Below are 23,321 nucleotides of genomic sequence, written 5' to 3'. Positions count from 1 at the left end.
TCATTGTCGTTGTCACCCCCCTTGCCAGGGCTGGATTAACCATTAAGCAAAATAAGCACATACTTAGGGCATCATGGGAAGGGGGGGCACCACAGAAATTTTCTATTGCTGGATTTACTATGAACCCTATGGTGCAGCTGAAAGAAAAGGCACCCGCAAAAAATGAGAAAATTACACACACAAACAACAACAACAATAATAAAAATAGTAATAATATATATGGATGATATACATTAATCTTGGGAATACAACAAAATTGAATCTGGTAACTGGTAAGCTGGCACTTGGTCCACTGAGGTTCATGCGTTTATATTTTGAATTGGATATATATGGGGGCACCAAAATCTTTTAAGTGCTTATGGCCTCTAAAGTCTTAATCCAGCCCTACCCCCTTGCCCCAGTTCATGTTCTTAGTGAGCTAGTCACAAACCAAAAAATCTCTTTCTGATTTAGTCACTGCTATTACCCATGTATCTGTGAAGTTACAACATCCATCACCTTACACTTACTGCTACTCCACCTCATTTGCAAGTTTTGCTACTTATTCACCCTATTTGGAGAAATTCTTTGGGAGCTCTGGGTTTACGCCACCCTGAGTAATTTGGCGTCATCCACAAAATTAGGCTCTTCTTTCAAGATCATTTAATGTGAAATAGCACCCATCCCAATACATATCTTTGAGGGAGCCCACTTTCTATTCTCCTCCATTGTGAAAACTGCCTGTTCGTTCCTCCTGCAATTCCGGTTGTTTAAGCTGCCTACTAATTCATAAAATTAGTTTTTAAAACTATATGCTATTTCCTATTTAAGCTCAGCTAGTAGATAGTCATTGGGCTAGTCACCATAAATAATAATAATAATTTTATTATTTATCCCCCGCCCAACTGGCTGGGTTTCCCCAGCCACTCTGGGTGGCTACCAACAGAACAGCTTCCATGCATATCTGAATGCACAAGTACTGTTACATCAGCAGCATTACAAAAGTCGGTTGAAAAGAGCCTATTCCTGTCTTCCTGGCACTGGAACCTGAAGGCAGAGAGGCTAGTCTGTTGCTGGCACTGTGATCTATCCCAAAGTCTTTGGAATGGAAACCAATCAATCAAAATATGTAAGTGACACTCGCCTGTTAGCAGCTGTTTGCAAAGCATTCTCTCGAAAAGTTGATGGTGAAGTGAACCAAAGCGTGAAATGCAGTACAGATATTGCAAGTGCCTGAGAGAGGGCATTCCCTCCCCCATCCCATAATCTTCCCACCCTCTCTCTTCTCAAAGGGTGCAGGAGTTCTTCTGCTCCTGTTAAAAGCAATTATGGTAGAATGGAGACATTTGGCGACACATGACTTGATGAGATAAAGGCTAGGAAATTTGGCAGACCCCGTTGTGAACGTAAAAAATATAGAGCTCCCACTCCCCTCGAGATCTGATAAGAAATGTTCTTATTTTCTTAGGACTAGACTTTAGTTCTACCTTACTGTGAGATGAGAAGGTGTAGCTGCCAAGACAGACGAAGCATGGAACTTGTAACACCTACGACAGATCAGAAGAATATGGCAGCATTACAGGAGTCCTGACATGTTTTTAAAATTGTATCACTCCAAGAACTCCCGTTAAGACTGGTATCCCCCTGAATTACTCTTCTGCTCGTAAAAGCTCGTAAGGTGGTGACAGAAAGAAAGATACACATTTAGAGTTGTAGGTACTGTTATGTATGTAAGTGAATCTCTCTCTCTCGCCTCTCTGAAGTATGAATTTCGATGGAATGAACCAAGCTGTCTTCAAAAATGGCTAAACAGTGGAACAATTGGCACCGATCATAGCAAAAGCTTCCCAAGGGGCTCATCTGAGAACCACTATCTATCTATCTATCTATCTGTGTCATTAACTAACTTTGGGGCCTTGAATAGAATCCCCACCTTCATAGCATTTCAGTGTCTTCCTTTTAATGTCCTGCAACCCTCTGACCCCCTGAAAACTCTCTCAGTTCTGCTTTTATAAAATCTTTCAGGCTCCCCCCCCCCTACACTTAATATATAAAAAAATTAATTATACAAATCATTAGTATTTTTTGAAAAAGGTAATAGAATGGTTCCAAGAACAAGCTTCACAGAGTATCTGCATATTTAATCATCTGTGTTAATAAATATTTAATCGTTCATTGAATTCAGGTTCTGTCTTGAAGCTTAACTTGATAACAAACCTTGCAACTGGTAGAACTAATTGGTACAGAACAAGTGAATAATTTATAGGGAGAAAAAGCGCTGGGTTTTCGGAAGGTGCGCAGAGACCAGGAAGCCACAGCTGTTTCTGGGAGCTGACAGGAAAACAATGGCACCTTCTACAAATTCCGCGGCACACTGCTGCCCTCCTGAGGCCAACATTTACCATTGGTTCATATGTCTTAAGAAAGGGCTGTAAGGCCGACTACAAAGTCAGATCCATTAAGTTTTAAATATTCATGCATTTCATTAAAGCTATCATAATTGGTCTACCGTACACATTGATTATGCACAGACCATCAAGTGTTTAACCTCTGAAAGCTTGCGTGCGTATTTAAATATATCTGTTATGTCCTGTCTTGGTGGCTTCAGAGAAATCTTCGGCAACAAGGAGTTGAGCTAGGCCGGGGAGGGGGAAGGAGAGGGAATGATAGCGCAGGGCTGAAGGAAAAAAGAGAGCGCCTCCGGATGTTTCAGAAACAAAAAAGACATGGGGAATATTGCATTACGTTTCCCTGACTACAATACCAGTGCTTCTGTCCCATTTGCTAACATTCTTTTCACACTTAAGTACTTGTTGTGTTATGGACCTGTGGCTTTTTGAGCAATATACCAGCATGTCACACTATTATTCACACCAGTGGCAGTGGGTGCCCCAACAAAGAACATCATTGGATGACATCATTACTCCTCACCCTTTACACAAATGTGTGCTTCTGTTAACCCATGATCTCTCCATGAAAGAAAGGAAATAACTGTGTGCCAGTCTACTGCCCAAAATTTTGTCACTTTACTCCCACCATTTTCCAAATCTGTTGAAGATTCAACTGGCAAACTTTGAAACAGAATCCAAAAATACAGTGCAAAAAATGTGAGGCAAGCCGATTGGTCTCTTTGCACCCCACCACGTTTGTGTCTTTTTTTATGATTTACAATAATTGTGTAAAAAGGATTTGCCTTAAAATGAGACACACCTTGAAAGGGATAAAGGAAACTAGTGAAAAAGACATTTATTGGCATTTGAAAAATACTCCCTAGGATTGCAGCGTTACAATTTCAGCTTCAAATTCATTTTGTGGAAGATCAACTGTTGATTAGCCAGCTCTAACACAAAAGTACTGAATTTTGTTTTGCTATGGTGAATACAAATCCTTCTTTGCAAGCTGAAATTTACATTCACTGGCTTTTTGTTTACTCCATTCATTTACAAATCTTTGTCAAAAGGAACATTCAGCCTTTCTATCCTACGAGGCTTTGGTGAGGTGTTAACATTTTGGTTAAAATGCAATTCGGGCACAGTAATGTTTTAACTTGCAAGGTAGGATGCCTTTATTGAGCTGGTAGAACTCCACTAGTTGAATGAGATCAGAAAATCTGGTGTGGCCGTCATCCAGAGTATAAAACAGCTTGCCTTCCTCTTCCAACTGCAAAAAGAGGAAACACCACATCAACAATAATTTCCATTGTGCTCTGCAACCCTTATTTCATTCATCCAGCCTCTGCGATGATGGTTAGGTAGATACTCACTTGCCACTAAGAACATCAAGACCAAGTCTAGATTGGGACTTTAGATTCTTCAACACATAAAGATCAGCTCCCATAATTTTGGAGCCTCATTTGCAGGCTGTGATGTTGGATCTCCATGTTGCAAAAAATTTGGAGGGGGCATCACAAATCTGAGTAATGTTTGCCCATTCTGGGGGAGGGGGAGCAGGGGGAAGGAAGCACACCCTTGTGTTGCCAAGGCAACAAGAAGATGTGCCCCTCTTTTTCTGTGATGTGCCATAGCTTCTCAACAAAAGACTGGAAGGCTAATCACTTAAAGGCTGCAGTCCTAAGACAAATAATAAAGAAGGGGGGATATATTGCTTTGAAGGTTTTTGCCCATTGTCACTGATTTGCTTCTTCGTTTTTGTGATGTTCTACTGGTTAATATTATTTGCCTTTGTCACCTTGAGGCAAGAAGGTAAGCCATAAATCCGAAAACAAAGAGATAGATTTGAATACGCTTTGCTTTAACTCTGGAAGCCCTTGCATATACCAGGCAGAAAAATGGCAGAATGCGGGAAGCTTACCCAGAGATCTGATATTGCTGAAAATATATTAGGAGGGATGAGCAAAGTCTCGAAAACCACAGAGCAGACTTCCAGCATCCGCAATATTGGGCCTCCGTTCCTTGGATATCTCCATTTCGCCCATCCCCATGTCCAACAGGAGCATCAGGCAAAGACCTGTCTTTTTTTAGTGTTCATTCTGACTCACTGTGTGTGTTTTTTTAAAAAATTCCCTTTTGCTTACGAATCCTGCCCTGTTTTCTGATAAAATATAAGGAAGTTGTGCTTGCCTTTTGACTCTCAACAGATTCTAACAAGACCTAGGACACTCAAAACATATGGGAAGAAAAATAAAACTAGAACGACAGGCCTATAATCTGAAAGACAGCATGTATACATACATTCATAATTATTATCTCTCTCTCTCTCTCTCTCTCTCTCTCTCTCTCTCTCTCTCTCTCTCACACACACACACACACACACACACACACACACACACAAACACGTATTATTTAATATATTTCTATCCTACCTTTTAGGGGGAAACAAATATTTCAAGGAAACTCACAATACTATATTAATTAATTAATTAATTAAAATGTGCAAAACACCATAATTTAAAACTAGATAACACTAAAAGAAAAAATGTGTTTGTGTACACTAGCATTTGGATTTTAAAAAATGCAGAGACTATTGTGAGGAGTTCCATTAGAATTCTATTTTCATGTGTGAGAGCTTTTAATTCTCAAACCATCCCTGTTTCACAGAAAACTGTAAGCAGCAGGTTTTAGACATTAGAAACAGAATGAATTACCAAGAGGCATGCCACTGTTTTGGCAGTAGTATAAAAACCATTGAGGAAAATATATACTACCCGTCCACAAACTTGCTGGCTATACTTACGGGTACAATTTGAAAGTGCTTTATTTTCAATCCATGGCTCAGTGACAGCACAAAGGTTTTGGGGTTACTCTGGCTATCCCGTACCAAGAAAACACTAGGAGGAGGAGGAGGAGGAGGAGGAGGAGGAGGAGGAGGAGGAGGAGGAGGAGGAGGAGAAAGAAACAAGTATCAAGCACTTTGAAAATGTGGCAGTGGTGAGTTAAGTTTTGTAGATTTCCTAACAAGCATAAAAGTTTAGGGACAGAAATAAGTACTTGTCCACAGCAAAGAGACATTATTTTATCTACTTAACTGGCAAATCTGCGACAGCAATGAATGCATTCTCAACCTCTCTTAATATCCTTGCATTTCAGCACCCCATCTAGTGGCCAAAGAATGAAACCTGAACCAAACATTCACCAGTTATCCAAGATCAATGTGTTATCTCGGCAACTTTGTGGTCCCAATTCCACCATTTGCCAAGCAAGATAATGGGAACATAGAGGCAGGGCCAAACATGTTAAGAGAGGCTCAGTGGTCCTGTTAGGGTGGGTTGCTATTCTAGACTGCATCAACAGAAGTATAGTATCCTGATCAAGGACAATAAATTTAGGAAACCACAGAAAACAGCCATACCTTGGATCTCAAATGCTGGTCCTGAATGGGGTAACTGTGCCCCTGAAGGACCAGGTGTGCAGCCTGGGAGTCATTTTGGACTCACAGCTGTCCATGGAGGTGCAGGTCAATTCTGTGTCCAGGACAGCTGTTTATCAGCTCCATCTGATACGCAGGCTGAGACCCTACCTGCCCGCGGACTGTCTCACCAGAGTGGTGCATGCTCTAGTTATCTCCCGCTTGGACTTCTGTATTTTGGTGTTTTGTTGGAAGCCGCCCAGAGTGGCTGGGGGAACCCGGCCAGATGGGCGGGGTATAAATAATAATAATATTATATTATATTATTATTATTATTATTATTATTATTATTATTATTATTTGGCTCCTGAACAAATCAGATCCCAAGCAATTGAAACCCAGGTGTGAGTGTTTTGGTTTTCGAACGATTTTCGGAAGCCAAACGTCCGGAACTGCTTCCGATTGGCTGCAGGAGCTTTGTGCAGTCAATCAGAAGCCACACTTTGGTTTCCAAACATTTTGGAAGTCAAACAGACTTCCGGAATGGATTCAATTTGACTTCCAAGGTACGACTGTATCCAGGAAGGTAGTGACGTCCAAGCTGGTGCCACAAACTCTCTCACCAAATTTAAGACCACCTGTACATGCTTTCAAGGCAGCCAGTAGCGTATCATCTGCCTGTTATGTTCGATTACGTTTTCTCATCGTGGCTCATGAGAACAATTTGACTGCTCAAGCAGCTAAGTTGGCCCAATTTTAATAAATAAAAAAATAAAATAATGATGATGATGATGGTTGGAACTCTTACCCATCTACCAGTCCTTGTCGCAAAATTAGTTGGTGTGCCTCATCTCTAGAGATCTTATGGTGAAACCATGGCTGTGAACTGTGTATGGCTGAAACGTCAGGAAGAAAGGGGAGGGGAAATTCTTACTAGGATCGTTTTTGTGTACGACAATAGTGTTGCATTCCATAAGACCCTCTGAATGGTACATACCTATATTCGATGGCACATTCTGCAGAGTATTGGGACTACTGTGAGAACCAAGTCGCAGACACCCTTTTTTCTACGTGGGAAGAAAGAAAGAAAATTGTAAATATTTCAGAAGAAAAGAAAAAAACCAACAGAAAAAAACATTGTAATGGACTTTTTTTTTTCTACCCGCCATGCTAATCCTTCTTCCACTGCAACTGAAAGGGCTTCGGTGGGGTTTTCAATCACTCTGGATTTATGTCCTGTGAAGTCCATGGCCACTAGAGAATTCTCTGAAACACTTCTCTGCAAAAAAGGAAAAGGGGAAAAATCCATTTAAAAACATTACTGGCCGAAACATTTCACAATATCTCTTCAGTGTTCTGTTTTAGAAACAGCATTTGGCTTCTCCCTGAACCACTCTCAGAGCAATAATAATCTTTGCATCTATTGATTAGCCAGTTGGAAAGTATATTAAAAATAAGGCAAAAGTGTTCTGTATATATATTGCAATAAATATGTCCTGAGGGATTATCCAGTTATCAAGATCAGGAAAAAAGATATTTCATATATATTTAAGAGGGTTTACACTCCACTCTCTGCTTATTCGACACCATAACAATTCTGCTCGTATATCTACGGGGAAGATTTTACGGTAGTTAATATAAAAATGGGCGAGATAACTTTCTGACAGCTGCTGCAACAGTGGGAAGCAAAAGCTTAAAGAAGAAATAAATGCCTATCTGAGGAGGACCACCTATTTAAATGGTATTAGGATGATGGCAAAAGTGGTAAAAAGAATTATCTACGTCTTTGCCCTATCTCTTGCTGAAATTTGATGGCTTCTAAGAGCTTATTCTGAGCCATGTAACTAAGTGAATAGAGAAATGGCCCACAGAGGGCACAGGTGGGCAACACATGAGCTAGAGGTAGCCCTCGGTCACTCTAGGTACCGTCGCTTCAGGTAGGGTATCATCAGCCAGGTAGCATCACTGATTTTGGCACAGGCAGGATAACCTTTTGTCCACTGGGAAACATGAAACATCTCTCCCGACAGCAGCCGTGCTCCCCATATAGCCAAAATCACTGCAGACAACTATCTTGGTGGCATGAGGAACATTGTGAGGCAGGTTAAACACTGTATGTCCGCGCAAGAGGGGGGAAAGGTTGTGTGCGCATGTTAGGGTGTGTGTGTGTGTGTGACTGTACCCCCCCTTTCCCCACCACTGCATGTGGGCCTTGGGGCCCCCCAAAGCTTGCCTAGCTCAGAGATATAGGAACTGTCCTCCCCCCTTTTGTAGAGCTTGCATTGCACTCTATATAGAATCAACCCAAATACCGTTTTTTTCAGCAGCTGCTAAGATACAGGCACATATCAAAAGGGATGAAAGTATCTCACTGAGGTTCATCCATATGGTCCTGTGCATGGTTCATGTAAGGGGAGCAGGGAGCTAAGGTTAGTTTAACATCTTTGGCAGAAATAGTATGAATTAAGGGTGCAGGTAATAGGATGCCCTGAGAACAAATTACAGCATAATGTAATACTCTTGCAATACTAGGGGAAACCCAGCAGATAACTGGGGCCGGGTGGGGGCTGGGAGAAAGCAGAAGGCCGGGTTGTGTGGATCAGAATTGCTTCATACGAGCTGAGAAGTACCTACCACAGGTGTGCTCCGAGAAATGCACCCACTTCTACCTTGATAGGGGTGCATGTAATTCTGGTAAAGCTGCATCCCATACTACAAACAAAGAAGAAGGAAAAGAACTATTACAGTCTTGTGGATTTCAAGATCAACAGTCGGAAAGTGCTGAGGTGAATTCTGCCAACCACAAAGTGGGTAATTTCCATCACACTTTGCCTCTCCCCATAATCTTCCCGCTCCCTTTTTTTTAAAAAAAAAAAAAGCAAGCTTTGAAGTAGTTAGTAGGTAGCTACTTTTCTGTTTCCCAGATAAGGATGTTGACACTCCTTTGCAGGGAGTTTTAAAAAATATTTAAGAACAGAAAAGCTGGATTAGACCAAGCTGTCTACCTACGCCAGCATTCTCCTCCAACAGTAGCCGGCCATATAGGTTTAGATCCTTTCCCCGCCTTCCAGGAACAAAACAGAGTTCATGGCCCCGGATCTGCCCCATTCACCCTTTCCTCTGCAACCCATGGAAATTTCCCCCTGGACATTGGGAGACTGTTTAGCATGGCATGTGATATAATTTCTAAACTTCCCTCTTAATCGTATTGTAAAATTCACCTGTATTGGCAAGTAAGCCTGAGTGGCTGCAATCCTAAAATTATTTCATAGGGAGCAAGCCCCGCTGAAGTTAGGGGGTCTTACTTTCAAGACCCTTTATTAATAATAACCATTACTAAACTTTTTATTTGTCGTGTCCATATGCTTTAATCATTAAAGGGTAACTAAGAATCATAGAATCATAGAGTTGGAAGAGACCACAAGGGCCATCCAGTCCAACCCCCTGCCAAGCAGGAAACACCATCAAGAGCCATACATAACCACAAAAGGGGGCGGAATTAAAAAATTTTTCCAGCTAATAAGGTATAAGAACCTCTAAGGTTACCCTTTTTAACTTAAAGAAGTTTTTATTTTACTGTCTATTCGCATGGGTTGTTGTTGTTTAATCTGCTGTCTTAAGTTTATAGGCGTGATCATTTTCTATTTCTATTGTTTCCTACTACAGTCGTACCTCGGTTTACAACCCGCTCGGGTTGCGAACACTTCGGGTTACGAACTCCGTAAACCCGGAAGTGTTTTCGGCGTGCATGCGCAGAAGCAGCGTGCACGCTTTGCGCATGCGCAGAAGCGGCGCTTGGTTTGCGACCTTTTCGGGTTACGAACCGCAATCCGGAACGGATCGTGTTCGTAACCCGAGGTACTACTGTACACTGTTGGCTGCCCTGGAAACATAAAATTTATAATTGCCAAGTGTGGGGTATAATACTATGTATGTAAAAACAGAAAACACAGAGCTTAAGGAGATTGAAAATACCATTTTTACCCAGAGGCTGTAAAAGAGAAACGAGGCATTTTGTATACAGAAATAATTGGCAAAGACAATTAATAGGAGAGGAGGACATTTACCTTAAGCAACCGAATTGCTGTCACCCAGCAGGTCCTATTTTGTTCACTTTCTGCATAAAGTTGTTTCAGGTCTCTGGCTCCTCCTGCTTTCTGAGGCTAGAAGGCCACAGCATATTGTTTTAGCATTAATTCATATCTTGAAGGCAATACCTGTTGAAATAAAGGCCACTAATTCTCCCATTTCATAATCAAAATATCATTTAAAAAATTAAATTTAATTTCAGTATTATTTTTCCTGGTACCAATTTTTATAACGGAAGTAAATAAATCCTCCCCTCCCCCCACAAAAATATGTTTTATTTATCATCAAAACGGTTAGGCATTTACCTTAAAGCAGAACCCATAGCTGACTGGCACTCCAGATATCTTTTTGCCTGTCAAAGACACATATATGTCACTACTGCTGAATTCACTGAAAAGCTGCAGGTGCCTTGGCTCCTAAAAGGAAGAGCAATATAAAACTATTACGGACATCTTCTTAAATTGTTTACACCAAAAAGTAGGGCGGGGAGAGACCATTCTTTAAAGTATATAATTCCCCAAGTTGGCACCTGAATGATAAAAGAAGTGTTTCAATGTAAGGTGCAACAACTTACTTTCCTGAAGTGAAACGATTTCGATCAACACCCATTTATTATTAACCTTTGTGAATTTATTAGTCGCTTTCTTTTGCCAAAGGCAACTCAAAGCAACTTACAGCCAAAACCAGTATGATGCCTATGCCAGCTTCGCCAACTAAGTGCCCTGCGGTTGTTTAGCGGCCTATTTTTAAAAAGTTATGCTAAAAATTCAATTTGCCAGTTAGCTCTGCAAGTTATAAAAACCACTTTCATTTATTTGAATATTAACAAACAAACGAACCCTAGCCCGTTCCATGCCTGCCTGCACCATAAATGTCTTCTTCTTCTTTTTTACAGCATCATCAACAAAACTTGAGAGAGGGGGAGCTTGGCTTTTTCAAGAGGAGGACAAAACTATCCCTTACTGTGGAGAGAATATAGGATGCATACTGAGCTCTACCATTTGCCAACCTTACCTTTGACGTCCCCTTAGTGGAAAAATACAGACCCGATCTTCGCAGCAAAAAGTACATCCTTTTCCAGGTTTTTTTCCCTTGCTCCTTAGCATGTAAATAACTGTGAATTTCAGGATATGTACTGGAACTTAAAAACATCTGAAAGGGGAAGAAAATACCACTTTGAACCCCACAGGAACAGACCTTTATCCAGCTACTCCTTCCTGTGCATATTTGGGAGCTCTGGAAGAGCTTCGGACTGACTGACAGGCGAGGAGTGTTGAGTTCTCAAAAGCCTGTGGGAATTCAGCTGCTGATCTGACTGAAACAGAACATGTTATTTGGTTTCCTATATTGCTAAGCTTTTTGCGAAAGGACCTCAGAGCTTCCACACACTCTGAAAACACTTTGCACGCTGCTAATGTTACTAAGGATATGGTAAAGGTAAAGGGATCCCTGACCATTAGGTCCAGTCGTGACCGACTCTGGGGTTGCGCGCTCATCTCGCATTATTGGCCGAGGGAGCCGACGTATAGCTTCCAGGTCATGTGGCCAGCATGACAAAGCCGCTTCTGGCGAACCAGAGCAGCACACGGAAACGCCATTTACCTTCCCGCTGGAGCGGTACCTATTTATCTACTTGCACTTTGACATGCTTTCGAACTGCTAGGTTGGCAGGAGCAGGGACTGAGCAACGGGAGCTCACCCCGTCGTGGGGATTTGAACCACCGACCTTCTGATCGGCAAGCCCTAGGCTCTGTGGTTTAACCCACAGCACAGCCCGCAGGTAGCCTGCTGTTATTTAGCCACTAGCCTTGACAGTGAAGTTCATGCTTTGCATTCCAGTAGCTGGGAGTCACAACTGGGGAAAGTTTTGTTCAGGTCCTGTTTGTGGACTTCTCAGAGGCTTCTTGCTGGCCACTGTGAGAATAGGATGCTGAACTAGCTGGGCCTTTGTTCTGATCCAGCAGAACAGGGCTTTTCTATTGTTCTTATTTTACTTATTCTACTGAGCTCTACCATTTGCCAACCTTACCTTTGATATCCCCTTTGTGGAAAAACGCAGACCCAATCTTCGCAGCAAAAAGTACAGTTGTGCCTTGGTTCCCAAACGGCTTAGTTGTCGAATAAATCGGCTCCCGAACGCCATAAACCCGGAAGTAAGTGTTCTGGTTTGTGGATGTTTTTCGGAAGCCAAACGTCCAACACGGCTTCCACTTGAGTGCAGGAAACTCCTGCAGCCAATCGGAAGCCGTGCCTTGGTTTTCGAAAGGTTTCGGAAGTCGAACGGAGGAAGTCAAACTTCCGAAGGTTTTGGAAGTTTGAAAACCAAGGTACCACTGTACATCTTTTTCCAGGTCCGCCCTCCCTTCCCCTTTAGTATGTAAATAGCTTGGACTACTGCAATGCGCTCTACGTGGGGCTACCTTTGAAGGTGACCCGGAAACTGCAATTAATCCAGAATGCAGCAGCTAGACTGGTGACTGGGAGTGGCCACCGAGACCATATAACACCGGTCCTAAAAGACCTACATTGGCTCCCAGTACGTTTCCGAGCACAATCAAAGTGTTGGTGCTGACCTTTAAAGCCCTAAATGGCCTCGGCCCTATATACCTGAAGGAGCATTCCCACCCCCATTGTTCAGCCCGGACACTGAGATCCAGCGCTGAGGGCCTTCTGGCGGTTCTGCACAGAGGGGAGTGGGAGGGAAATGGGTGGAGTACACATGCACATTCAACTGCCTAATGGCGTCCGTGTCACCCAAGAAGACTTCGCAGCCACAGAGATAAGGAAAGAGTCGTTCTGTTGTCTGGAGAGGTCACTTCCTGGTTCACATGGAGAAGCCGTTTTCAACGGAGCCCAGCGATGCAAGCGTGCAACTCTATTGAAGGCACCACTGGATGTTGCAATCTTGCACCCCCTAACAGCCCCTGGGCCCGCACACGCTATGCCACCAGTACTATCTGTCAGCTCCCTCTTCCTCCTTAGTCTCAGTGTTGCCCCTTGTAGAACTCAGCAGGACAGAGGATGAGCAAACTAGAATTAGTTGGCTCTGCCAGTCATGGGCTAAGATGCCATTCACTGATGGTCACCCAGATTTCTGTCTTAACATTTTTATGAGCACCAGCCATCACTGGCTATGCTTAAACCAAAACTCCCCATAGAGCAGAATGTGAGAGTGAAGAAGGAGGTTTGTTTTATGAAGCACTTAAATTTGGGGAATAGGGATCGTGCTGTTCTTATCAGTGCTGGGCCCTATTGTTCTGTCCACAAAGGCAATGCTTGAGATTTTCACTCAGCTGAGCAGTCCCGTTTTTAAAACATCAACATCTCACCTGCAGTATTTGCGTGTGGCTCGTGGCTCCATTGATCTCATTTGAGAAGGATATCAGGTGTTCAGGGAAGAAAGTCTGTTAAAGAAAAAACAAAATACTAGAAGGGTCCAGGAAAAATTCGCAGATGGAGACCACATTTAGTTAGAAGGCCTAGGTTTCGTTTCCTTTATACCCTGTTTATGAGCCCTCTTGTAAAATAAGAACCTCAGTAGTTGCCCTTGCCTAAAAACAAGGCCTTATAGCATCTGATTATACGCTGAAGAACCAAAGCTCAGTGGTAGATCACATGCTTTGAACGCAGAAAGATCCAGGTTCCATTCCTGGAAGGTCCAGTTAAAAGGATCAAAATAGTTGCCTGGGCTCTGAACCAGTGGTTACAACTAGAGTAGACAAAACTGGGCTACATTTTATATTTTAGTTTCTTCAGTAACGTTTTTATCTGGATTGTTTTATTTGATGTTTTAATGTGTTCTAAACTGCTCTGAGATTTTAAATCTATAAAGTGCTATAGAAATGAAATGAATGATCATAGTGATAGCTAGAGAAATACAGTGGTACCTCGGCTTACGAATGACTCGACGTATGAATGTTTCGAGTTACGAACAGAGTTCCGTCCACCATTTTGGATGCGGTTTAGATGGGATTTTTTTGACTTACGAATTTTTAGATATGATTTTTTCGACTTACTAATTTTTTTAATCCCCCCATTGGCTTCAACTTACGAATTTTTCGACTTACGAAGGTCCATTCGGAACGGATTAAATTCGTAAATTGAGGTATCACTGTAATCTGACTAAAGGCAACACCAGGTATTCTTAATGCTTTACTCCTGATAATAAGCGGAGGGTATTCCACAGCATCCAGAACATCAAGAGGATTAGTACTTGGGTGGATTTGGTGAGCCATATGTAATCAGGGTTCTCTCTCAAAGAGGTATCTAAAGCTGCCACATTCAGGTAGAATGTACAGGTTCCTCTCCACTCATGGGAAAATGTTTATGCGTGGCACCAGGAAATAATTTAACAAATCAATTTAAACTGGAAAAAGGCACAAAACGGACTGAAAAGAGTGGGAAAACTGCAAAAATTACACAAAAAGAAGCGGGAAAACAGCTAGCAATCCCAGGAACCTTTGCAACACCCTCAAGGGTTTCCAGAGGTTGAAAGGGTATTTACAGGCTTCTTAGAGTGTGTTCACCACAATACACGATTTCACAAATATGTGCGGTACCTGGAAACACAACCCCCATGTAAGTGGGAAGATGTCTGAATATGGGCCCTGCCAGGGGATAGGCCGACATGCATGTGGCCACCCCATATTCAGGCAGTGGCGTGGGCTAGTACTAATGGGAGCAGCTTTGCAGAACTATTTGCAAGCCTGCTATACTCCATTTGAGAACACTAAACAGCGGAAGCAATAAGTAAGATAAAGTAACTCAACAGAGCCCAAGCACCCTGCCACTTCTTCCGCTTATTCTAATAATACTGTGTTGCCTTGTTGGGTACTTGGTAGAAACTTGTTTCAGCTGACCCTCAGTGCCTAGAATTATATTCATGTTATCAGGGTGTGGGTGTATGTGTGTATGCAATGGTAATGTGTGTATGCAATGGGACGTGGGTGGCGCTGTGGTTTAAACCACTGAGCCTTTGGGGCTTGCCGATCAGAAGGTCGGCAATTCAAATCCCCACAATGGGGTGAGCTCCCATTGTTCTGTCCCAGCTCCTGCCAACCTAGCAGTTCGAAAGCATGCCAGTGCAAGTAGATAAATAGGTACCGCTGTGGCGGGAAGGTAAACGGTGTTTTCATGCACTCTGGTTTCCCTCATGATGTTCCGTTGTACCAAAAGCGGTTTAGTCGTGCTGGCCACGACCCAGAAAGCTGTCTGTGGACAAACGCCGGATCCCTCTGCCTGAAAGTGAGATGAGCGCCACAACCCCATAGTCGCCTTTGACTGGACTTAACCGTCCAGGGGTCCTTTACCTTTATTTATTTTTTTACAGTTAGTTACATTTCTTGACAACAGTCTGATATTAACTGGGTGCCATAACTGATGACTAGCCACCCTGAATATTAAAGATTAGTAATTGAATCATATCAAGATACAATCATGACTTACCTCAGGGTTTTTGAAGAACTCGTATTTGGCATAATTTTTTCTAAAATAAAATCTATTGCCTTCTTCAATTCCCCATCTTGACTGGATTTCAATCATCATTTCATGGTCTTCAATTATTCTCTCTGTGTAATAAAAGAAACATAAATCCTAGCAATTCTCCTAAATTAATTCACCTCCAGTGGTAAAATGCAAGAATTTGTATAAGCCACTCAATATAATGATACTGCAGCAGCTGTTGTGAAACTTTTGAAAAGGGCTGGAAGGCAAGAAAGAAATTAATGACGGACGGACGGACGGACGGAAGGAAGGAAGGAAGGAAGGAAGGAAGGTGAAAGCAGGGACAAACAGTCTGGGTTATGCATCTGGGCTGGCATGAATATGTCCCTATAAGTATGACAATGTTTGTAGTTTGGCTCAATGAAAGATGTCTGACACTCTATATACAATATTAATCTAACTACGACCAGGGCTGACACATTTTGTTGCAAAAAAACAAGATGGCAGCTGCGACGAAAGACCCTTGCTTCTGTCTTATTTATTCTACCTCTCACTTATTTAAAGAACTAACAGGGATGGTCTGGGGTAAACCGAGCCTCCCCCCTATTGCTCCCCTTATCCTTTCTGTATTCCCTCATGCACTCGAGGGTTTTATTCTATTTCCTCTTCTTTTATACAAAAGAGAGTCCTCTTCCAGCACAACCGTGGCCAGGTACCTATTAAAAGTTCAGGGCTGTATATGAGACTATCCCTTGTGTCCGCAGTATAGGGAGTTCTGCCTCTAAGAATCCCTTTCTGTAAAAGCTTGCCCTTTCCCTGAGGTAACTTTATGACACCCTGGGTCTGTCTGCCTGGCTCGCCCTCTTGGTGCACCCCAAAGATACAAACTAACAGTTCCACTCTTGAAGGAAATGTTGTCTTTTTAATGGGTGTCCTCATGAATGAGTTTCATGTACCTTGGCTGGAAAATAACACAGACAATTTTCTGATTGGCACTTTAACACTGGAAAGTTTATTTCTCAAGAACATAATGGTTGCTTTAAGGTATTCCTGTTGTACAAGCTTAGTTTCAATGGGAATAACCTTGTTACTCATGTACTAGATAACCTAACGACTACCTAACCTAACCCTACTCTCCTAGATCTTCTTTACAACCACCCTCACACTCCCGCTCCCCCAGCACCCTCTCAACTGACAAAACGGCTCTCCCTTCTCTTTAAACATTCAACCATTCCCCTCCCCTCATGGGATGTCCAGTCAATCGATACGGAGTCTGAGTTAACCCTTGGTGGGTTGGGTTGATAAAGCTATAACAAACAGCGTAAAAACATCACAGCAGCCCTGGCCCATTCCACATACAGATGCTGACCAGGCTGGCTGTGGAATTTTTCTTCAACTCTGGCAATGAAACACTGTCCATTGGGAGGGCTGGCTCCAGCTACTACTCATTTAATACTTTTACCCCTCCCCACCCACCCACCCACTTCCTCACTGAGTAAACCAAGGAAACATTCCATGACGACAAAAGCTAAAAATGATATGCACCAAATCCACATATCCACATGTGAACGAGACAAGTCGCTATGCAGAACACGCACATCATCTCCTGTCATACACTTGCTCAAATAAATTCGCACTGGTAGATATCAACCTGGCATAACGAAGACCATTTTGCTGCAAAAGATACATTTAATTTTCATGGCAGCAGAGAGATTGAAAAACCATGCTGAAGACTGAGCCATGTCTCAAAATATGCTTCTTTAAAGACTTTAAAGAAAGCTTTCAAACTGGTCTGACATTTAAGTGTGGTTACATGGATGTCAAAGTGACATTTATGAAAATGCCACCATTTGCAGGCTTGGTAGGTGCGGAAAGTTTTTTTAAAAAAAAAATGTTTCATGCCTATTCTCAAGAGAATATATTAACCCTTTAGCTGATTGCATTATGGATTATTTAAATGAACAGTCATCATCATCTAACGTCATCATCTTGGACTCAGAGCTGATATCTACAACATGGTTTGAGCAATTTTCCATTTCCTACAAAACAAAAGCTACATCAAATTTATGAAATTACGAGAGCATTCTTGGTCACCCAATACATCAAAAAGCTTTTCAATCAATTAACAAAACTGCCAGAATAAAGAAGAGTGATAGAACATTAAAAAAAAATATTCATGGTACAGACCCCAAGCCCGGTCTATACATCTAATGGCCTATCAAGTCAAATACAGTTGTATATGGTGGTCTACTGGGGAGTCAGGAAAACTCCCATTCTTTGCTGCCTTGCAGGGAAGAACAGAGAAATTACAATGAACCTAGCAAGTCACAATGCATAGTTAGCGGGCTGCACTCACTGTGTGGCCTCAAGTTCTGTGCAAGCCTATTCTACGCCATATGTTTCAAATGGAGTGTTTCATCACATTTATCACAACCGAAGCTGGTTCCATCAAATTCTGCCTCTGGAACAACGCCCAAGAGATGCCATACTGTACTTCTTTTGAAAGCCACACCTTGAAAGAAAATTCTAGAAGCTCTTTGGATAACCTGCACCATTGCTTGGCAATGGGCTCCATGGGCATCCATGGGCTCCTCTGTGCCCAGCAGTACCTTCTGTGGGGCCCAAAGAGCTTTCAGTAAATACCCCCACAATGCATAAGAGACTTGTAATCTTCTTGCTCAGTTCCTGTCCGATCAGGCTTGATCTCTCCTCCATGGAACACGTCCCCCTACATTTCACTAGAAGCCGGGGCTAGACATCTTCTCTCCCTTCTGTTCTGAACAGAGGAAATGTGGAAAGGGCTTCTCTTTGTGAGCAAGTGTGCTGGCGGCGGTCTTCCATCCCCACCCAACTGAGGGGAAAGTGAGGCAAAGGGATGCCCGCACCATTTTGTGGTCCTGATTCCTTCCCTGCTCTTTTAGATGTGGCAGCCATTTTGTATTATGACATGCCCCCATGGCAGCCATTTTGTGACTGGTGCCCACAAGCTTCCAGGAAGGCCCCGCAGAGCACTGGGGAAACATTTGCCCAAAAGTAAAAAAAACACATATACTCCTCTTGGCCACCTTGGAAGAATTGGGAAAGCTGAAAATGCACACCCACAGAAATTCTAAAGAAATTCTGAAGTGCCCTCTGAGAATCCAGAAAAATGGCAGCCTCTCTTGAAGGGGAAGAAGACATTTGAGAAACTGGAGGACAGATTCCAGCACAGCGCTGTCTGTAATTATTCCCTCCATCTGCTCTCTTCTACCCAACTCATATCTAATCATAGTCAGCCATGAATTAAATCCATTTATTTTTGTTTCTTGCATCAATGGCTCTGGTCAAGCATGTTTATAGTATTGTTTTTTAAAAGCACAAGGTCTTGTGGAGTGGCGTTTTCCCCCATTTGGGATTCCCGTGGGCAAGACTTAGGGAATATTAATGGTGAAATTAGACAGGGAGTAGTTATATTGCTTCCCAGTACATAAGCCCCACACATCCCGCGCATCTGTTTGGGGATCCCCAGCCACTCTGGGCGGCTGCCAACAAAGATTTAAAATACATTAAAATGTCACACATTAAAAACTTCCCTGAACAGGGCTGCCTTCAGATGTCTTCTAAATGTCAGGTAGTTATTTATCTATTTGACATCTGATGGGAGGGCATTCCACAGGGTGGGCGCCACTACCGAGAAGGCCCTCTGCCTGGTTTCCTGTAGCTTTGCTTCTCGCAGCGAGGGAACCACCAGAAGGCCCTTGGCACTGGACATCAGTGTCCATGCAGAACGATGGGGGTGAAGATATTTGGCATGATATTTTGAATGAATGCTCCCTTGTGGACTGGTTAGTTGAATTTAGATAACACCTTCCCCAAGGACCTCAAGATGGCATACATAGTTCCTTCCTTCCGCATTTTTATGCTGTGAAGCTTCAGATGAAGGGCAATATACTAATAAACAACAACAAGAAGAAAAAGAACAACAACAACCCCCACAACAACCCTGTACCACTATTAGAGGGAGTGATGATGGCCAAACTCCTGCAACGGTATGAAACACATGGTTAACTTGAGTTTTACCATTTCAGCCTTCAAGTAATTCAAAAAACTAAAAAACAACCAATGCCAGTAGAAACCAAGAATTACTGAAATTCTGCACTTGCTAAAAGTTGTATCTGTAAGTTATAAACAACAGCGACACCTAGTGGGCATATCAACGTTCCACACATACCAGTATATATGCAAAAGCAAGTATTAACACACACACCCCTTCCAGCAGCAGCAGGAAGGCCCTGGAGGACACAGCAGTGAGCTCTGCAGCTTCTTGCCCTGTGCCCCCTAAGCTAGCCTGTTGCCCTGAGGTGCAATGGAAGAGGCTGCTGTGAAAATAAGATTCAACTGCCCATCTGATCAGCTTCCGTTCATGGAACTGGAAAAGAGAAGAAGGACCAAAAGCGCCTTTCAAGAAAGCCAGTGTGGTGTAGTGGTTGAGAGCGGTGGACTCGTAATCTGGTGAACTGGGTTCGCTTCCCCACTGCTCCACATGCAGCTGCTGGGTGACCTTGGGCTAGTCACACTTCTCTGAAGTCTCACTCAGAGTGTTTGTTGTGGGGGAGGAAGGGAAAGGAGAATGTTAGCCGCTTTGAGACTCCTTCGGGTAGTGATAAAGCAGGATATCCAATCCAAACTCTTCTTCTTCTTCTACCAGCAGAATACAAAGTTAAGCTGGTGCAGAAATCCCAGGGGTTGCTCTACCACCAACCTGAAGTGGCATAATGTTTCACTGACTGAACAAGTGGTGCAAGTCAGGGGTGAGGAACCCCACACCCAAATGCAGCCCTCCAAAACCTTGGAATGCTACCCAGGGCGACAATCCCCTCTCCCCAGGATGGAGCCCTTTCTTGACCTTGCTAGGCACTCTCCTTGGGTGCTTTTCCCCTGGCTGGAATATACCCTTGAACTCTCATAATACTTATTTTTATTTTTACTTTTCTTCATTACATTTGCATGCCGCCCTTCGCCTGCAGATCTCAGGGCGGTTCACTGCATAAAAAAACACAATGCAAAAGCACAAAACACATTACAAAAACAACAACCATCCAACCAACAAACAAACAAACCAATAACCCCCTCCCACAAACACATTTTAAAAGGGGTATAATCAGCCCAAGGGCTGGTTGTTGTTGTTGTTGTTGTTGTTTTGCCACCCATCTGACTGGGTTGCTACAGCCGCTCTGAGCAGCCCTCAACAAAATATTAAAAATGCAAGAAAAGTTTTTAAGAATGTCCCTATACAGGGCTGCCTTCAGATACTTGTTTATGGATGAAGGTTTCTTCTATAAGGCCACTTGCATGCTTGGGCAGAGGACAGAGTGGGGTGAGTGGGTAGGTGTGTGTGTGTGTGTGAGAGAGAGAGAGAGAGAGAGAGAGAGAGAGAGAGAGAGAGAGCGCTGCATCTAGCCTGCTGCACAAAGGTAGCATTTATATTCATTGTTCTGCTCACTTTTGAACCAGGCCCCTGACCACCACTGGCATGCAGGCCTTGGAAGGTTGCTGAGAAGGGAACACAAGGTTCCCCATTCCTGGCAATGGCAAATGCACTTCCATTGGCACCAGTGAAGAGTTCTAGGCATCTTTCCCCACCCCCAGCCTGAATTGAGCCCGCTTCACAATTTCCTCTTCAATGGGTAGAAAACATGTAGGCAGTGCAGCAGGAACACTGGGTTAGTTAGTGTGATCCTCTGATTCAGCACAGCGTTTGGATAATTACATTGAAAAGATATTGGGGGGGATTAAAGAACTTACGAATATTCAAAACATCTGTCAAATCTGAATACTCGGAATGTTGGGTTTTGAACATGCAAACTATAATAAGCTACCTGGCATGCTGAAAAGTTGCCCAGAATTCCATTTATGTTTCAGGGGCCAGGTTTCGATGCTTAGAAATTTTGGAGCTCCAGTTAAGAGAAACCATGTACCGGTAGTAAAAACTCTGGAAAACTTACAAGGGAACATTTTGCCAAACAAACACAAAGAAAAGGGGAGAAGAATGTAGACCAAAAATGATCAGCAACGGAAATGATTTTAGAAGGCTCGCGTTGGCCATATTACAGCTGCACAAATTAGAGTGTTAAAAGCAGCTGGCACCACATTGCAAAACCCCAGAAAGAGTGATGTTCTAATAATTAGCATGGTGTGTAAACACTTAACACACACACTCATTACAAAAGCTGACATGTGATTATTGCAGTAAACAGAAGCACCATATTCAATTTGCGATGATTTATAGGTTCGGGCCTTTATTCATGAACCACTGGAACAGCTGCTGGGTCTGTTCGTATGAGAGTTTGGAGCACAGCTACCATGAATTATTTATTCCTGAACTAGTAAGTAACACAAATATGTCTTTCGTCGTCTCTTACTGAAAAGAAACATTTCACTTCTGTAATGCAGGGGTAGGCAACATGATGCCCTTCCAGATGTTGCTGAACTACAACACCCACTGGCCCCATCTGTCATGGATGCTTGAGTTGAGATTCCTGCATTGCAGGGGGTTGGACTGGATGACCCTTGGGGGTCCTTTCCAACTCTACGAATCTATACAGTGGTACCTTGGTTTAAGAACAGCTTAGTTTATGAACAACTTGGATTAAGAACGCTGCAAACCTGGAAGTAGGTGTTTTGGTTTGTGAACTTTGCCTTGGAAGCACAACATGTTGCCTTGGAAGCAGAACATGTTCCATTTGTAAATTGAGTCCCCTGCTGCTATGGGAAAGCACACCTTGGTTTAAGAACGCTTTGGTTTAGGAACGGACTTCTGGAACGGATTAAGTTCGTAAACCAAGATACCACTATAATTCTATGAATGGGAGAACCTCTGTGCAAGGCAAAGGAGAAGGGGAAAGAGGCACACGTCTCTGCCAGGGTGCTAGAGCCCTCCTAACTCCTTCCTAAAGCCCAGTAAGCGCTTGCCTGGCTCTGGGAAGGAGGACTCTAGGACCTTGGCAGAACCTCATGCCTCCTTTACAGAGCTGGGCAAGCCCTTACTCTTACCTCTCCTTGGTTGTACCTAAATCCACCTCTGTATACACAGAACTGAGCCCTAGCCAATTTGACATCACAGCTAAAAAGGACCATGAGCCAGGCCTCTCTGCAGGGGCGTAGCCAGGATCAAAACTGGGGGGGGGGGGCAAGCCATGGTCGTTCAGGGGCGGGGCCCCAAAGTGGGAACGTGGGCGGGGCTACAGGGGCAGCTGGCCTGATGATATCGTGGCAGCGGCAGCGGCCACCTTGTGCTTCTGGGGCTGGCAGCATCGGCGGCTACCCTGCTTGGCTGGAGAGGACGGGAGGGTCGGGCAGGCGAGAGGGGGTGACAGGGCGGGCGAGGGCAAGGCAAGGCACGGCCGCAGACACGACGGCTCCAAGGCGTTGCTGCATATCAGCATAATATTTCAACCATGTTGTGGGTTCAAGCCCCACCTTAGGAAAAAAATCCTGCATTGCAGGGGGTTGGACTAGATGACCGTTGTGGTCCCTTCCGACTACAATTCTATGATTCTATTGATATATAGCCATAGCATATGCATCATTCTGCTTTCTTGAATTGTCCTACTCCTAGGCATAGCAGCCAACTCCTAGAGGCCTAGGTGCATCTCCCCCCCCCCAATTACTGGTAAATACAGTGGCACCTCGGGTTACGAACGCGATCCGTTCCGGGTCGCAGTTCGTAACCCGAAAAGTTCGTAACCCGAAAAGGGCCCGAACCGCCGCTTTGCGCATGCGCAAAGCGCTATTTCCGCTATTTTGCGCTTTGCGCATGCGCAAAGGCATGCTGCGCTTCTGCGCACGGCGAAAATACTTCCGGGTTTGCGAAGTTCGTAACCCGGGTTGTTCGTAACCCGAGGTGTTCGCAACCCGAGGTACGACTGTACTGTATTTTAAAGAGTCACCCCCCCATGTTGATGGGCTTTCTATGTGGGGCTTTTCTGCCCCCCCCCCGTATTTCATTAAGGATGGAAGAGGGAAGG

At 43.5% G+C, this 23,321-nt stretch overlaps 1 protein-coding gene and 1 long non-coding RNA gene across 4 annotated transcripts in view; both read right to left on the bottom strand.

Annotated features, from left to right (window-relative positions):
* LOC148687508 (uncharacterized) overlaps window positions 1-1,953 on the bottom strand; it is a 103,387-nt gene extending 101,434 nt beyond the window's left edge. For all 3 annotated transcript variants that reach the window (XR_015946746.1, XR_015946747.1, XR_015946745.1), the window contains exon 1: window positions 1,467-1,953. This is a non-coding gene — a long non-coding RNA (uncharacterized LOC148687508). The remainder of the gene's footprint in view (window positions 1-1,466) is intronic.
* Window positions 1,954-3,200: 1,247 nt separating this feature from the next.
* GRB14 (growth factor receptor bound protein 14) overlaps window positions 3,201-23,321 on the bottom strand; it is a 48,016-nt gene continuing 27,895 nt past the window's right edge. The window contains exons 4-14 of the mRNA XM_060280225.2: window positions 15,319-15,440; window positions 13,203-13,277; window positions 10,888-11,025; window positions 10,179-10,289; window positions 9,852-9,947; window positions 8,419-8,496; window positions 6,947-7,063; window positions 6,782-6,851; window positions 6,593-6,680; window positions 5,173-5,266; window positions 3,201-3,639 (exon numbers count right to left, since the gene is read on the bottom strand). Of these exons, the coding sequence (XP_060136208.1) occupies window positions 3,493-3,639; window positions 5,173-5,266; window positions 6,593-6,680; window positions 6,782-6,851; window positions 6,947-7,063; window positions 8,419-8,496; window positions 9,852-9,947; window positions 10,179-10,289; window positions 10,888-11,025; window positions 13,203-13,277; window positions 15,319-15,440 (1,136 nt within the window). The 3' untranslated portion in view covers window positions 3,201-3,492. The remainder of the gene's footprint in view (window positions 3,640-5,172; window positions 5,267-6,592; window positions 6,681-6,781; window positions 6,852-6,946; window positions 7,064-8,418; window positions 8,497-9,851; window positions 9,948-10,178; window positions 10,290-10,887; window positions 11,026-13,202; window positions 13,278-15,318; window positions 15,441-23,321) is intronic.

Source organism: Zootoca vivipara, chromosome 1 (assembly GCF_965207765.1).
Source record: "Zootoca vivipara chromosome 1, rZooViv2.hap1.1, whole genome shotgun sequence".
Classification (NCBI taxonomy): domain Eukaryota; kingdom Metazoa; phylum Chordata; class Lepidosauria; order Squamata; family Lacertidae; genus Zootoca; species Zootoca vivipara.
This window is presented reverse-complemented; position numbering and strand designations above follow the sequence as displayed.